The following is a 17262-nucleotide window of genomic DNA, read 5'->3' on the forward strand; positions in this document are numbered from 1 at the left end:
ACAAGGTACGCATGTTTGAACATCAGTATTCCTGGCTTAGATTTCCTGTGTTTATTTTGCATGCATTTACACACAAGTAAAATTAATTCTAGCCATCGGAAAGGAATTGTACCCTTTTCAAATTAACATTGTATGCGCTTATTTGTGCATAGACCAGCAACTCAGGTTTCTGTATTTTCTTATACATATCTATACGCAGCACATGTTTACATGGTTGTGTGTACAAGTACAATGAAACCAATGGGCTGCTATTAGATAAGTTAAAAATAAAAATAAATCCTGTATGCTTAAAAACGCAGATTTTTTAGGTGGTAGTGTGCAAAAGGCCTTATGCAATGGGAACTTCCCGTAATCTAAACTTCCCTGATCTGTAGGTCAATAAACAGGATGCAGTAGGGGAGTGGGAAGTGACACACAGGCTCTATGGATTGCAGATTAGTTGCCCACTGTAATGAAAAAAAGTAATGGCTATATTTAGTATTTAAAATTTCTCATTTCAAACCCATACAATGCATTTTCGTTTGATTTTTTTTAGATATCTCTTAGTCTAGACTCTAAACCCTAGAAACAAGGTCACTGGTTATTCAATACCCCATACTGCTGTGACCTATATTTTGGCAGCCATGTCCTTTCAGGGCAGTGGCAGTCTATATTCAATAGTTCAATTCATTAGAAAAAAAAAAATGCTCTCAACGGTTGGTAGACATTGCAATGGCAACAGTCATTTATACAGTATACCAGTTACAAACTGTGGATTGTTCTTTTCATAAACAAAAGTATACATGAAATGATGCAAGCCATTACTGCCATATAAAGTAGTATACATTATATTTTCTTTCAAAGCTAATTTTGCTGAGTAAATAAGCAAATGTCCAGGTCAGACAGTTGTATTACCAGTATATGCTGATTGATACAGAGATTTTCAGTTTTGATGTCACAAAAAAAAAAAAAAAAAATCTTGTAATAGGAAATTGAAGGATTTGAAAAAATATATATATATTGTCACTACGCTTTTTTTTTTATATTTCAGTGATGATCAACACTTTTTCCTTGGCTATGGTAATATATTGTGAGAATGCTGTACAGGGGGTCCCCGACTTGCGAACGCCCGACTTCCAAACAACTCCTACTTACGAATGAGACGTATCTGCCGTTCTGCGCATGTGCAGCCATTTTCGACGGAACATCAGAAAACATCGTAATTGCCGTTATGCGCATGCGGTTTTCGACTTACGAACATTTCCGACTTCAGAACAACCCTAAAGTCCCTGGGCCAGATTCAAGAAGCACTTGCGCCCGCGCAACCATAGGTTGCGCGGCGCAAGGGCTTACTTGCTCCGGTGTAACGAGTGCTCCTGATTCAGGAACCTCGTTACACCGACTGCAGCCTAGGATATGACAGACATAAGCCTCCTTATGCCTTCACATCCCAGGCTGCATTCTTGCGTTGGCCGCTAGGGGGCGCGGCCATTGTGATCGGCGTATAGTATGCAAATTGCATACTACCACCGATTCACAAAAGTTGCGCGGGCCCTGCGCACGCAAGGTACGGAGTTTCCGTACGGCGACTTTAGCATAAGGCTGCTCCTGCTAATAGCAGGCGCAACCAATGCTAAAGTATGGCTGCGCTTCCCGCTCGTGAAATTAAAATTTCACGTCGTTTACGTAAGTGAACCGTGAATGGCGCTGGACGCCATTCACGTTCACTTAGAAGCAAATGACGTCCTTGCGACGTCATTTGCCGCAATGCACGTCGGGAAAGTTTCCCCGACGGAGCATGTGCTGTTCGCTCGGCGCGGGAGCGCACCTAATTTAAATGATTCCCGCCCCCGGCGGGATCATTTACATTAGGCGCCCTTACGCAGGGCTATTTAGCATATCGCCCGCGCAATTTACGGAGCAACTGCTCCGTGAATCGCGGGCATTTCAAAATATTTGCGTGGGCGCAGAGAAAAATCTTTGCTCTTTGCCCACGCAAATATTGCGTGATTCTACCTGAATCTGGGCCCCTAACTTGTTCGTAAGTCGGGACCCCCTGTATATGTGTTATAGTCTTTCATTAAAGAACACAGTGATGGTTTCCTGTGATCACTACTCAGGTAATGGAGATCAAATGACACTGCACTCAGTGTCAGCAAAATCTTAGACAGATTATTCTAGCAATACACATAGAATTTACTGAGAGAAAAACTTTAAATAAATATATATGTAGCCCCGTTGTCCTAATCAGGGGCTACCATCTAAATTTAGTTTTGGGCTGAGCTGTAGTTCGCTCAGACTGACTGTATAGTTTTTCACCTGTTTTTTTCCCTTAAATTGGCTTGTGATTTCTCACTGTTGCCAGCAGATTTCACTGGTATCACTGGCCATATTATTAAATCTCACAATCAAAACCAAGTTATGAATATTTATATTTTCTTCAGCCAAACCAGTAGGAGGTTTATGCCACTGGTGCATGCTAGGGAAGGATATAAACATTCGGGACAGGCCATGTGCTCGCTCTCTTCCCCTGGGCTGAGGCCTAAAAAAGTGCTGCTGGATGGAGCTCTGCTGTAAGGTCCAATAGTCTGTTTTGGGGCCTAATGTATGCTGAAGTGGTCCTGAAGCTGTCCTGCCTGGTCTGGGGGGAAGCTGTGCAAGGAGGCGACGCAGGGTAGCCCCTTGCTGGAGAGAACCAAGAAGAAGGCTGGTCTCTTAGAAGGGCCTGGTGACTAACTTGGAGAATGCACTAAAATTTGGGAAAGCGTTTACAGTTTTTTCCGGGTCGGCTTAAAGTTTCTGACACTGTGAAGCAGGGCATTGATCTGGACTTGTAGAGTCTATACGTGATCTGCTACAGTATCTGGGATTCCTAATCCTCACCACCCTTCTGCAATAAAACTTTAAAAAACATAGATCCCAACTGTCCCTGATTTTGAGGGACTGTCCCCGATTTGGAACAATGTCTCTCTGTCCCTCATTCCTCCTCATTTGCCCCTCGTTGTGGCCTGATCTATATAGATGTATATAACATGCACTTTTTATCTATCAAAAAGTTCTCAGTGCTAAACCTTTCATCTGATTTCTAAATTGCTGCATTTGTAAATTCCAAAAGCCAATATAAAGGAATAGTAGTGGTAAAAAAGCACTTGTGGGTTTACCCAATCTTGTTTTTTTGTCCAATTCTTCTTTAAGGGGGCATGGAAAGGGGTGTGTACTATGGATACATACTTTTGAAGATAGGTGTCCCTCATTCCCATCTCAAAAAGTTGGGAGGTATGTTTAAAAGACAAAAGTGCATGAAAAAAAAAAAAACATCACTTCTAGATTGTTTGGATACACAAAAAGTGCAAAGAGGTGCAATCACATATACATATCACAGTTTTGTGCAGGTAAACTAACAGAGATGCTTTCCATTATATCTAACTAAACCTTTTCCATTGCTCTCTGCTTCATTAAAAAGCCCATGGGTGCCGTAATGGTACAACATGCTATATGAAACATAATGTCGCAGTGTACTTACTTACCCGATCTGTATTTTGAGTCTCCATTTGATTACAAATTATAACTACTTGATCATCAGCTTTCTTTTTCTTCTTCCTTTCTAGCCTCTCTTTGAGATGCTTTGGAAATCCATTGAAAATAGAAGGCACAGCATCGAGCCGTAGACGTGGCACCATGGCCCCGGGACGTAACATGTAATCTTTGTCAGTAAAATGATCACTGCAGATTCTGCTGGATGCAGAGGGTTTCCAATTTTTCCGTCGGATTGCTGTAACCCACTTGGAGACCCGTTCAGGATCTTTAATTGGAAACCTGTATGTTATAAATATATATGTGTATATATAATCTATTCTCATGGGTCAGTCCACTTAAATCTGATATTTTGCCTATAGATAAATGACAATATAGTTAGACCGCCTACTCATTTTTTTTATATATATTTTGCTAATACAATGGGAACCTGTACTCATTTTATATCCAGGATTGATTAAATCCTTTGTAAACAGACCACATTTTGAAGATTTGACATGAAGTTCATTCAGCTTTTCAACCACTTAGCATGCCAAAATGTCTGTAGCTAACCAACAGGCCTGACACAATGTTAAGGAAAAGAAGAGCAAATACAGTATATACAGTACCTGTGTTTCAGCGGCACATAAAGTTTACGGCTAAGTTCACACTTGCACATCTTCTGAAATGCGATCCCTGGGGGATCACTTTTCAGAGTGCAGCTAAACAACCACGATCAGGCATTCAGATAATCCTGCCGCCTCCCAAATGCCTGTTTTTTTTTGTTTTGTTTTTTAGGAAGATATCACTGTGAAGATTGGAGGAGCTCATGGGATTCAGTGGCAGTGAATCAGTGGGTCTAGTGAGAGACCGGGAGCTCAGTGGGCTGAAGAACTACAAGAAGTTGTAGTGAAGGTGAAAGAACTGTTACGTTTTGTGTTAGGAACTGGTAAAGACTGTTAGACTGTTGCCATAGGAAACAGCATTCCTGCATATGCAGATGTGGCTTCTTGCTGGAGGCCTTTCCCTGCACGGCTATCCTCCTAGTGAAGTCTCTGGCCAGGATTCAAGAAGCAATTGCGCCTGTGCAACCATAGGTTACACAGCGCAATTGCTTACTTGCCCCGGCGTTACGAATGCTCCCGATTCAGGAACATTGTAACGCAGACTGCAGCCTAAAATCTGCGTGGCATAAGGCTCTTATGCCACGCATATCTTAGGCTGCATTCTAGCGATGACAGCTAGGGGGCGCTCCCATTGTGCTCAGTGTATAGTATGCAAATTGCATACTAACACCGATTCACAACGTTGCGCGAGTTTACGTAGTTTGCGTACGTCGGGTTTCGCGTAAGGTTGCACATCCTAATAGCACGCGCAGCCAATGCTAAAGGATACCCGTCGTTCCCGCGTCGCGATATTTGAAATCTACGTCGTTTGCGTAAGTGATTCGTGAATGCCGCTGGACGCCATTCACGTTCACTTTGAAGCAAATGACGTCCTTGCGACGTCATTTGCCGCAATGCACGTCGGGAAAGTTTCCCGACAGAGCATGCGCTCTACGCTCGGCGTGGGAGCGCGCCTAATTTAAATGATTCCCGCCCCCTACGGGATCATTTACATTAGGCGCCCTTACGCAGGGCAAGTTTACACAGCGCACACGCAATTTACGGAGCTACTGCTCCGTGAATCGCGGGTAGCGCAGTAAATTTGTGGGGGCGCAGGGCAAAAACGCTGCCCTGCGCCTCCGTAAATAAGGGGCAAATCTACCTGAATCCGGGCCTCTGAGTCTGCTAATTGAACTTGCAACTACTCAAGGGTGTCCTGGCCCTAACCCTCTTTCCCCCATAAAATTGTGTAAAAGAAATAAACTGCTGCTGCCATCAGATGTAGGTAAGCAGGCATCTGGGGAAAGAGGGGGGCTAGGTTAGTTCAGGGAGGAAAGGCTAGAAACTTACTCATCCTTTACACAAAGGACCAGTCCACTGTCCCTCAGACTGGGGCTAAACTGTGGCTAGAAGGAATAAAAAAAATTGAGGTCAGTTGGAGGAAAACAAGCCCCAGCATCAGGCGTTAGTAGGAATAATAAATACCCTGCTGGCAAAGGTCAGTAAAAGTAATATATGCCCTGGTGTCAATAGGGATAATACATTTCCTAGTGTAAGATGTCCGTAGGGGTAGTGAATACCCAGGTGTCAGTGTTCAGTAGGAGTAAAAAGATTGCCCCCGTTTCAGTGATTAGTCTGAGCAATAAATGTCCCTGCCACAGTGGGAGTAAAAAATACTCCAATGTAAGTGATCTGTAGGAATAAATACCTCTGTATAATTGGCAGTAACAAATGGGCCAACACCTTAGTGGTTAGTAGGGGTAATAAATGCCACTGTCTCAGCAGTCGGTAGATGTAATAGTTACATATTAGGTAAGGTTGAATTAGGACAATAGTCCATCCAGTTAAACCTGTGTAGGTGCATAGGTCTCAGTGCCTACAATTATTTAAAAAAAAGTTAGGACACTGTGTAAAATCTATATAAAAAACAAATGCAATGATTTGCAAATCTCATGAACCCATATTTAATTTGCAATAGAAAATAAAAAACCTTACCAAATGTTTAAACTGAGAAAATGTACCATTTTAAGAAAAATATAATTCTGAAATTGATGGCAGCAACATGTCTCGAAATAATTGGGACAGGGCAACAAAAAAGCTGTCAATGTAAGTGGTACTAACATGGAAGAACATTTTGCAGCTAATAAAGTTAATTAGCAACAGGTCAATAACATGATTGGGTAACATGATGAGAGCATCTTAGAGAGAGTCAGATTGTCTGTGAAGTAAAGATTGGCACAACTGCTGCTTTAAATGTGACATTGGTGGGCATGAGCGCATGCAAGTGAGGGTCCACAAATGCAGACAGTGTGTGTTTGGGGACCTGCTGCCACATGCCTGTCAAACTGGGAGCAGCGGCTGTGTCCATGCTGATGCTGCATCCTAACTGACATAAATGGGACTGCCTTCATGCAGATCCATGGAACAATGGTGCATTCTGTGCAGGAAAAAACATGACCCTCACACTTACTTATGCTTAACTACTGTATATAATAATGAGCCCCAATAATATAAACAGTTTAAGGAAATCTGCAAGTCTTTAAGCTAAGGAAAGCTGGATAATTAAACCAAAATTAAAAGACAAACCGCGCACATCAGAAAAAAAAAAAAAAAAAAAACTCTAAATCAATATCATAGGTCACATTTAAGGTGGAAAAAGTTCTAAAAATGATTTATCTTTGTCGTTTTTTTTTTTTGTTTTTTATCACAGAAACCTGAAATTTTAACAGGGGTGTGTAGACTTTTTATATCCACTGCAAAGGAGATATACGAAGATCCTTATGATGCTTGCTGTGATTCCCATAAAGGTGCTTGCTGTGATGAAAATGGTGATTCTGTGATGAGAAACTCCAAAAATTCTAACTATAATTTAATGCAGTGGTTCTCAACCTACTAGTGCCGTGACCCCTTGATAAAAATTTCCCAAGTTGTGGGGACCCCTAACAGTAAAATAATTTTCGTAGCGTGGGTTGTCAGCACCCAAGGCAAGACTTGTAGTTTGCGCCCCTAACCCACAGACATTTAGCGCTCCCTGAGTCCTTTTAATGGCAACTATAATCACAGGTAGTGTGTCACTCACTGTGTCTCTGGCTTCACGGTGTTTCCAACTTTGTGGTGTCTCGTAGCAGTGACACCTATGCTGAAATTAGGAGATAGGGACTCCTCCAGCCCCTCCCACTTCACATTGCTCACCAGTCAGCTGACCTCTAGTTTTTGCCCCCCAGCCATGGCCTGAACTGAATGGGTGCCTGCAAAGAGGCTGAGTGGGTGGCTGCAGGCTCCAGGGACAGCCCTCCTGGGTGGTCGCAAAAAAGGCTGGGAGAGTGATGCAGGCTTCAGGAATAGCCCAGGATTTGGTGACCCCTGGAAAATCATCATTTGACCCCCAGGTAGTGAAACACTGCTTTAATGGAAAGATAGTGCTCCCAGGTGAAAACGCTTACCAGAAATATTTGACCTCTTTTTTTAAAGAGGGTCAAAACTGCTTCAAGTAAGTGTATCCCCGAGTAGAAGTTAAAATGAATCCTCCATCAATGTCCTTTTAAAGTGATTCTAAATCAACACATCTTAAAAGACATTGCTGCGTCTTTAAATTATCCTTTATAAATCTCATTTGCAAGGGTGAGACTTGAAAGATTCCCTCATAGTGTAGTATTTCAAATGTTAATTGCAGAAAAAAAAAAAATGTACATATTGTACACAATAAACACAAACATCAATAAGGAACGGAACTGAAGAACACTGGTTTTCGCTCCACCTGCGTCCCAGAAGCCAGAAATTATGTGTCTTGGGAAGTCCCACCCCACGCAATTCGTTAGCAGATGTCTGACATCATCAGGGGGTCACGTTACCTCCTCTTATATACCCCATTTTCCGTCCATACATACATTTCCAATCCAATCAAAATCAGGACCATCCCATCTCTAAGACCCCTTTCACACTGAAGCGATAAAAATATCGCTATTAAAACGCTCATAAAACGCTCTCCATGCATCTCAATGGACCCTTTCACACTGAGTCCTGCAAGCAGCATCTTTGGAGCAGCTTTTGGGCGCTGAAAAAATTGCTCCAAAAACGCCCCTCTCCATTGAAATGAATTAAAAGCGCTGTAAAAACGCCTTACCCTTTCACACTGAGGCACTGCAAAAACTCCTTAAAACATTAGGGTTCTTAGCGGTGCTTTACCAGCACATTGGGATTGCAGATGAGGCTTCGCTCGAATAACGCCCCAGTGTGAAAGGGGCCTAAAGGTTATCCATTCATCTCCTATACTAACTTTATGAATCATCATTATTAAAAAAAATATATAAAAAAATATTTAATAAAATAAACGAAAAATATATATTTTGATACATTGGTAGTGGTGGAAGTAGGTTAAGACATCCGATCCACTATCACTAATGTGAACCTATGACCTAAAGAGGACATCTAGTAACCTAAAAATAAATAACATACATTTTAGATGCCAACCCCCTCTTCCCATTCATCTCTATGAGGACCTCTAGTGGCTGTATTGGAGAATGCAAAAAAACGTCCACATATTTCTTCCCAATAAACCCTATTACCACCTGAGCTCCGGAAGTTTTTACCCCCTTCATAACCAGGCCATCTTTTGGGTTACGGCACTGTGTTTAACTGACAATTGCGCAGTCGTGCTACACTGTACTCAGAAAACATTTTTTTTTGTTTTTCCCACAAATAGAGCTTTTGGTGGTATTTGATCACCTCTGCTGTTTTTATTTTTTGCGCTATAAACAAAAAAAGACCAACAATTTTAATTTAAAAAACAATATTTTTTAGTTTTTGCTATAAAACATAACCAATAAACAAATGCAAAAAATGTTTTAAAATTTCATCAATTTTGGCCAATATATATTCTGCTACATATTTTTTGTAAAAAATCTCAATAGGTATTTAAATTTTTTTTTACTAGTAATGGCAGCGATCAGCGACTTATAATGAGCGGTATTGCGGTGGACAAATCGGACAAATAACTGACACTTTTTGGGGACCAGTGACATCCATAGACATGCTTAGTCTACAAAACAAAAGTACAAAAAGTGTAGTTGCTGGCTTTTAAATGAACAGATACTCACCTGCTCCACGTTCCAGCGACTTGTTAAACCAGCCTTGCCTACACACGATCGTGAAAAAAAAATGCTCTAGCAAAGTGCGGTGATGTACAACACGTACGACGGCACTATAAAGGGGAAGTTCCATTCGGATGGCGCCACCCTTGGGGCTGCTTTTGCTGATTTCGTGTTAGTAAAAGACGATTTGCGCTTTTCAGTCTGTTACAGCGTGATGAATGTGCTATCTCCATTACGAACGCTAGTTTTACCAGAATGAGTGCTCCCGTCTCATAACTTGCTCCTGAGCATGCGCGTTTTTTTCACGTCGTTAAAGCCCACACACGACCATTTTTTTACGACGTTGAAAACGACAACGTTAGAAATGAAGTGAAAAATTAGAGCATGTTCTAAATTTTTAATGGACATTTTTTACGTCGTGAAAAGTGCTCTGGAGCCCACACATGGTCGTTTTTAATGACATTAAAAAAAACTTCATTTTTTTACATCCCAAAAAACGGTCGTGTGTACGCGGCATTACAGGGGTAAAGCGTAGCCTGTCAGACCTGGAAGGAGGACCTGATGCACCATGGAAACTATATATTGGGAGATCCTGTGCACAGATTTGTACTGTGAATAATTAGGTTATCCCCAAAGTGTGGGGAGAAGAAAAGTCTAGACACACAGCGATAGGAGAAATAGATGATGATTGTGCAATAATGTTGCTTAAAGCGGAGTTCCACCCAAAAGTGGAACTTCCGCCTAAACCACTCCTTGCCCCCTTAGGCCCCGTACACACGGTCGGACAAAACCGATGAGAATGGACCGAGGTTCAGTTTCATCGGTCCAAACCGACCGTGTGTATAGCCCATCGGTCTGTTTTCCTTCGGTCCAAAATTTTAAAACATGCTTCAAAACCGAACCGATGGACCGCTGCCCCATCGGACCAAACCGATGGTTAGTACAGAAAAGCATCGGTTCAAAACCCGCGCATGCTCAGAATCAAGTCGACGCATGCTTGGAAGCATTGAACTTCGTTTTATTCAGCACGTCGTTTGTTTTACGTCACCGCGTTCTGACCCGATCGGTTTTTGGAAAAATTGGTGTGTACGCACATCAGACCATCAGGCCACTTCAGCGGTGAACCGATGAAAACGGTCCGTCGGACCATTCTCATCAGTTTTGTCCGACCGTGTGTATGGGCCTTACATGCCACATTTGGCATGTAATTTTTTTTTTGGGGGGGGGGGGGGGGAGTGGGGGCTTCAGTAGGAGTGGGACTTCCTGTCCCACTTCCTCCTTCCACCCAGGGACCGCTTAGGCGATATGTCATATCGCCTACGGCGGCCCCTCCCTGTAGGCGATCGCCTGGGACATGTGACAGGTCCCAGGCGATCGCCTGACCACTCATAGAGCGCAGAGTGCCCGGCCGTGAAGCCGAAAGCTGTCACGGCCGGGTGCCCACACTAGAAATGATGGCGCCTGGCCGAAGAGGGGGGAGAGGAGCGGAGCTCCGGGCGGCAAGTCGCTGGAACGTGGAGCAGGCGAGTGTCTGTTTATTAAAAGCCAGCAGCTACACTTTTTGTTTAATAAAACATTAAAAATGACTGGAACTCCCCTTTAATTTATTCTAACACCTAATTTCACTGTGGTATGACCCACATACTGGATACCATGACACAATAAGCATGCAACATGATCACTCTAACAAGTTATGAACTTCTTTATCTTATATTCTTTGCCTGCATATTTGGACCTAAATGTAGTGGCCTTCCTAAATGTATTTTTGACCGTTTTACATGCATTACACCTTCTACAAGAAAAGAAACCAATCTGGTACAAAAAAGTGCAGGTTCTTTTAGGGGGATCTAATATATTACGTATTATCCTAAACTGTGGGCTCTTTGATAAATACATTTTGACTTGGCAGGAAGTAGCTTGTCTAAAGTTTTGTCTTTCAGGAGTATAGGCCAGTGTTTTTTTAATTATACCTTCGATGGACTTATAATCTCTATTGAAATCAGTTAGAAAGGCCATATCAAACAGTTATTCCTAATTATGTCAGTCAAAAGTGCCTTTCTATCCATTTCTTGAACTGTATTTTTAACCGTTGTTAAGATCTAGTTTGTATAACCCTTTTCTTTAAACCTTTCTAATAATATGTCTGATTGTTGATAAAAATCTGCAATATTGCTACAATTCCGCCTTTTACGCATACGTTGGCCCTTGGCAATTCCTCCCAACCATATAGGATGGTGACAGCTTCTCATAGATATGTAGCTGTTGCAGTCCGTATCTTTGAAAAAGGTTTTAGTATCTATTATTCCTTCATTCTTGTTTAAGAGAAAATCAAGAAAAATACAATTTCATGACTCCAACCTGCTGTAAATACAAATCCATGCTAGTTACTATTAATGTCCTCCACAAATTCTTCCAATCCCTTTACCGATCCTTTCCATAAGATGACTATGTCATCTATAAACCTTTGATATAAGGCCATTTCTTGTCTATTTCCACCATAGATCTCGCTTTCCTCCCACTGATCTAACTTATTAGCCACACTGGGGGGATAGTAGCCCCCATGGCTACTCCTTTAATTTGATTGTAGTAAGATCCCCCATGGCAACAATAGTTGTTAGTCATCGCTTATTCCAATGCTTTAATTAAAAATTTATTTTGTGCGTTTTAAATCTGATTTGCCATCTAGTGTTGTCTTAAGAGCCCTTTCACACTGTATCGCCCCTAGCGTCGGTCGTAAAACGCCGCTATTTTTAGCGGCGCTTTACCATCGGATTTGCGGCACTATTCGGCCGCTAGTGGGGCGCTTTTAACCCCCCACTAGCTATATCAGCGTTTTCCTGGCGGTACGGCGGCGCTGCCCATTGACTTCAATGGGCAGGAGCGCATTAGGAGCGGTGAGTTTACTGCTCCAAAGAAGTTGCTGGCAGGACTTTTTCTGACGTCCTGCCAGCGCACGGCTCCAGTGTGAAAGCCCTCGAGCTTTCACACTGGAGTGTGAGGAGCAATTGTTTTAGGGCGCTTTGCAGGCGCTATTTTTAACGCTATAAAGCCCCAATAAAGCCCCCTATATGTACACACGAGAGGATCCATCCGCTGAAAAATCTCAGCGGATCGGTTTCAGCGGATAGATCCCCTGGTTCCAGTGGATATTTCCGATTTCCAGCAGATAAAAATTTGTAAGCATGCTAACAAATCTATCCGCTGGAATCGGCTCCAGCGGATCGATCCGGTGGTCTGTACAGACTCACCGGATCGATCCGTCCGAACCCGTCCCTCGCATGCGTCGTAATGATTCGACGCATGCGTGGATTTCCTTATATGACAGCGTCGCGCACGTTGCCGCGTCATCATCGCGGGGAGGGCGCGACACGTCACCGCGGTTGAATTCCGCGCAGATTTGGATCCGATGGTGAGTACATGCCAATGGATCCAAATCCGCCAGAGGATTTATCCGCGGATACGGTCCGGCGGACCGTATCCGCGGATCAATCCTATCGTGTGTACCAGGCCTAACTATAGGTCTCACTGGTGGTCTTTCCCTATTTTTGTGTATTTTCAGTAATTGATAAATTACAGGTAGCTTAAGTGGCCTCTTTGTTGAGAAATTTAGCTTCTTTTTAACTTAGTATGCCCTTTTTGCTTTGTTTATAAGCCTTAATAGTTTTGCCTTATACCTCTTAGTAAGATCATCTGAAAGTTTTTAATATAATTATGAATCTATTCCATTTTAGTTTTTTTTGTTGTAAAATATTCCATTTTTGTTTTATTATAGCACCTTATATTGTGATTGGTTTGAGAATACTGATTTAGAGCAATTTTTGAAGAGCGCGATCTGTCTTTTAATTTCTGCTCCGCCCGTGTGAACAAGGCCTTAGTGTTTGGTGGTCATATCTGATGAACAGGTGAAATCGGGATGCATTTGTAAGCCAATCAATTGCAAAATGATATATCATATTGTTATGGAGCGATTGTTAATGAAATTTGTTTCCGATTTTGTACGGCTACCTGTATAATAAACTGATAGAAATTAAACTGTTTACCTGAAAAACTGTTTCCCACATCCTCTGACAAAGTGATTATTGCAGCCATATGCCACGCATGTCATTGGCATACTTGTTCGTAGTCTATAGTGTAGAAAGTAAAATGAAAAAGTCATGTAATTGTTCATAATGCACACTCCTTTGTACAGTTGGTGCTACATTTACAAAATTGAACAAAATAAGCTCCTAAATGTGTGTATTTTTTACATTTATCTAGCAGTGCAGAGTTGAGAATTTAGCTTACCACCGATGCCATGTAAAATAGGCAGATTATCACACAAAAAATGGATGCAAATAGATGTATCTGGAGCAGGACTTGAGCTGCCTGCAAATTGAATAAACATTTTCTAAGAATCATTTTTAAACAAACATTCAGCTACATATTGAGCGTATTTTTAGTACAAAGTGGTGATGAGTTAGACCTTTAGGCTGGGTTCACACTGAGGAACAGAGTGGCTCACAGAAGGGGTCCAGTGCGTCTTTATTCACGGTTTCAGGTTCGATTTCAGCCTGCATTTTTTGGCTGAAACGGACAAGAAAACGCACAGGACTCCTGTACATTTCGCACCAGAGCCGCTCCTGAGATGTGTGCGCCGGTCACGATCTCCTGACATGCGAATTGGATGCGGAGGAAAACCGCATTCAATTCACACTGGTGTAAACCCAGCCTAAATGTATGACAGGAGGGTGCCAAAACTTGGAGTTCCGCTTTAAAGGCCAACTCTTGGAAAACTAAAATGTCTTTCCATGCAGTGGTGCTGCATCCACACTGAAAGGGGTAGATTCACGTACCTTTAGGCGGGCGTAGCGTATCTCCTATACGCTACGCCGCCGTAACTTTGAGAGGCGAGTATGGTATTTTCAAAGATTTTAACTTCGGCGGCGTAGTGAATTAGGGACGGCGTAAGCCCGCCTAATTCAAATCTTGAAGCTGTGGGCGTGTTTTATGTATATTAACTGTGACGTATCCCAGTGCGCATGCTCCGAATGACGTCGGCAAATCGTCATGCTTTCGACGTGAACGTAAATTACGGCCAGCCCCATTCACGGACGAGTTACGCAAACGACGTCAAATTCGAAAAATTCGGCGCGGTTCCGACGTCCATACTTAACATTGGCTGCGCCATGTTTTTGGTGGTTTATCTTTACGCCTGAAAACCCCTTACGTAAACCGCGTATCTGTACTGCGACGGCCGGGCGTACGTTCGTGAATAGGCGTATCTAGCTGATTTTCATATTCTAGGCGTAAATCAGCGTACACGCCCCTACCGACCAGCGTAAATATGCAGTTAAGATACGACGGCGTAGGAGACTTACGCCGGTCGTATCTTAGCAACATTTAAGCGTATCTCAGTTTGAGCATACACTTAAAGTTGCGACGGCGCGGATTCAGACTTACAACGGTGTATCTACAGATACGCCCATCGTAAGTCTTTCTGAATCTACCCAAAAGTGTCCACTTCTGTCTAGGAAATGGTAAAAGCTATTTTACTTTTCTTATCCTCCGCTCCGGCTGTGAAGTATCCCCTGGTGTTCTCACACCCAAGGCTATTCTCCCTGCATTGGTCTTGGTGATGCCAGAGGACCTTAGATAACTGGAGCATAGGGGAGGAGGGGGCCAGTCTAGCAGCACAGAGGTGCCAGAGGATCAGGTAAGCAAAACTGCTTTACCTGGTCCCCAGACAGAAACAAGCATTTAACCCTTGCAGTGTAGGGGCAGCCCTACAAAAGGAAGGACTTTTACTTGTCCTGGAATCCAGCTTTAATTGCAATAAAACTCCACTCTTTTAAAGTCAGACCAGGAATAGATTGGTTTCTATGGGCTACTGCACCTAAATGATATCTAAGCCTATCAGCAAAAATGTCCTTAGGCTAGGTTCACATATTTGTGTCATATTCGTTCAGTGGGCTGAATGAAAAAAAAAAAAACTCACAGATCATTGTACTAACACAAACGATATTAGTACAGTGATCTCCCCTACTGTGTCATTGTATTTTGACAGAGGGACCGCCCCCACCGCTAGGACACACTGATCAGCACTTGCGCTGAACGGAAACCGGTTGGCTGTTGGTTTTCCAGCATGCCCATTTGACAGAATCCGGACGTTAGGCTGGCTTCTGTTGGATTTGGCTGCTGTACAAACTGGTCAAATGTCGGCTGTTGAATTTGGCCTGTGTACCAGCCTTTAAATTGGTGGGTGAATTTGTTTTGTTTTTTCAACATTTTCTGCAAGCATAGAAAATACTTGATGATCCTGCTGAGATTTCAGTAACGTTCTGTGCACTGAGCTGAAATCTGAAGCAATCTCATAATTTTCAGCCAAAGTTTGTGAACTGCAAAACACCTTCTCACTATTGTAATAGAGGTGAGGAAGTGTTTGTAGTTACTGCCCCTTGGTAGATAGTACAATGAGTGAGCAATGTCACTAGGGTTGCCACCGTATCCCTTTAAAATAGAACACATTAATTACACAGGTTATGTGGCTGATTAAGGTAAGGGAAGTGAGAGAGAAAGATCCCATGCATAATAATGTGTTATGCCCCATTCATAGTTTATCCCCTAAGGGGTGTCAGTGTCTCACCTGAATCTCCAGTAAACCTCTCTTCTGCTCATCAGAAAAGCAATTACCTCCCTAAACTCACTTGCTGCTTATCTGCATTTAATTAGCCTCAGAACATGTGTAATTCATATGTGCAGGGCTTTCTTAATGAGAGGGCACACCTGGGCACTGCCCAGGGGCCCCAACTGCATGTGGGGCCCCTGCACTTTCCCCAAAGCAGCTGGTCCTTGAGCCCACGCTGCCCCGAAAATAGCATACTAGCTCATTATGGATTACTTACCTGAGATCGAACCCCCTGCATCCTCGTACACCGCTCTGGCGGCCGAAATCTCTCCCGGGGTTACTTCCGGGTATCGCGGCTCCAGCGCCGTGATTGGCCGGAGCATGTGTGCGGGAGTCACTGGTAATGGCACACAGTTTGCCCCAGTGCACATGTGCCAATGACATCGGCACATGCAGGGGACAGGAGATATCTCCTAAACCGTGCAGGTTAAGGAGATATTCTGGGTAGCTACAGGTAAGCCTTATTATAGACTTACCTGTAGCATAAAGTGGTCTATAAGGGTTTATGACCACTTTAATGCGGAGCTCCACCCCCAAAGGGGAAGCTCCGCTTGTCTGCCTCCTACCTTACTTGATGTCTGTTTACCTGCACTGTCTCCATTGTAGGGGCCCCAGAGCATTACTTTGCCCAGGGGCCCATGATGCTATTAAGATGGCCCTGCATATCTGTTTGGGTTTAAAGGGATGAGGCGGCAACCCTAGCAGTGACGGCTTGCTGGCGGGTTCGATCCGAGCACGCCTGAGCTACCCTACTGAGAAGCTGTCAAAGCCGACCATAGGTGGCGGAGGCATTTCCTGGCCCGCAGCTGCATGTATACACGCCCCTTGCATGCGTGCGACTGTGGGGCAGGGAATGCCTTCTTCCTCACTTATGATTGGCTGTCGGCATCACTGTGGGATAGCTCAGGTTGGTCCAGACACACGTCCAAACCCATTAAGAAGATGAGTTTGGAGGATACTCAAGCTCATCTCTAATCACCAGGTAAAAATAAAGGAAAAACCTGAAATAAAGAAAACAAATGCAGCCACCACATCTAAGGAATGGTAAACTGCAATCTATTACCGTTTTATTTTTGGGTTTATTAATCTTAACCTAATAAAGCCTATTATTAACACACACTATACAGTCAGAGTATCCCCAATCCACTGCAAGTACATCCGTTTAGGTGACTATCCCCACCAGCAACATGGCGGACGACACCCGTTACAGGCGACATTTCCCACCGTCATTGACGTTCTACTTACCCTAATACCAGACGCGGAATGCCCCGTTATGTAGTTCGGTACATGAAATTCCTTACTGCTGTATGTTTATCGCATTTTCACCCTTCGGTCAAAGAAGCTCAGAACACTGAACAAGCATCAGGCAGTAGAGAAGACAGACCAGCGTACAGGGGTCCTTTTTTTTTTA

The 17262-nt window shown here is 43.2% G+C and overlaps 1 protein-coding gene across 2 annotated transcripts in view; it reads right to left on the minus strand.

Annotated features, from left to right (window-relative positions):
* Positions 1-17226, minus strand: part of LOC120913779 — a 61455-nt gene extending 44229 nt beyond the window's left edge. Inside the window, exons 1-4 of one of the 2 annotated variants that reach the window (XM_040323994.1) lie at positions 17097-17226; positions 13472-13552; positions 13228-13311; positions 3507-3795 (exon numbers count right to left, since the gene is read on the minus strand). In XM_040323994.1, coding sequence (XP_040179928.1) covers positions 3507-3795; positions 13228-13298 — 360 coding nt within the window. In that variant the 5' untranslated portion in view covers positions 13299-13311; positions 13472-13552; positions 17097-17226. The remainder of the gene's footprint in view (positions 1-3506; positions 3796-13227; positions 13312-13471; positions 13553-17096) is intronic. The other variant, XM_040323987.1, reaches the window with a different exon arrangement.
* Between the last annotated feature and the right edge of the window lie 36 nt (positions 17227-17262).

The sequence above is a fragment of the Rana temporaria genome, chromosome 1 (assembly GCF_905171775.1).
Source record: "Rana temporaria chromosome 1, aRanTem1.1, whole genome shotgun sequence".
NCBI classification, from domain to species: domain Eukaryota; kingdom Metazoa; phylum Chordata; class Amphibia; order Anura; family Ranidae; genus Rana; species Rana temporaria.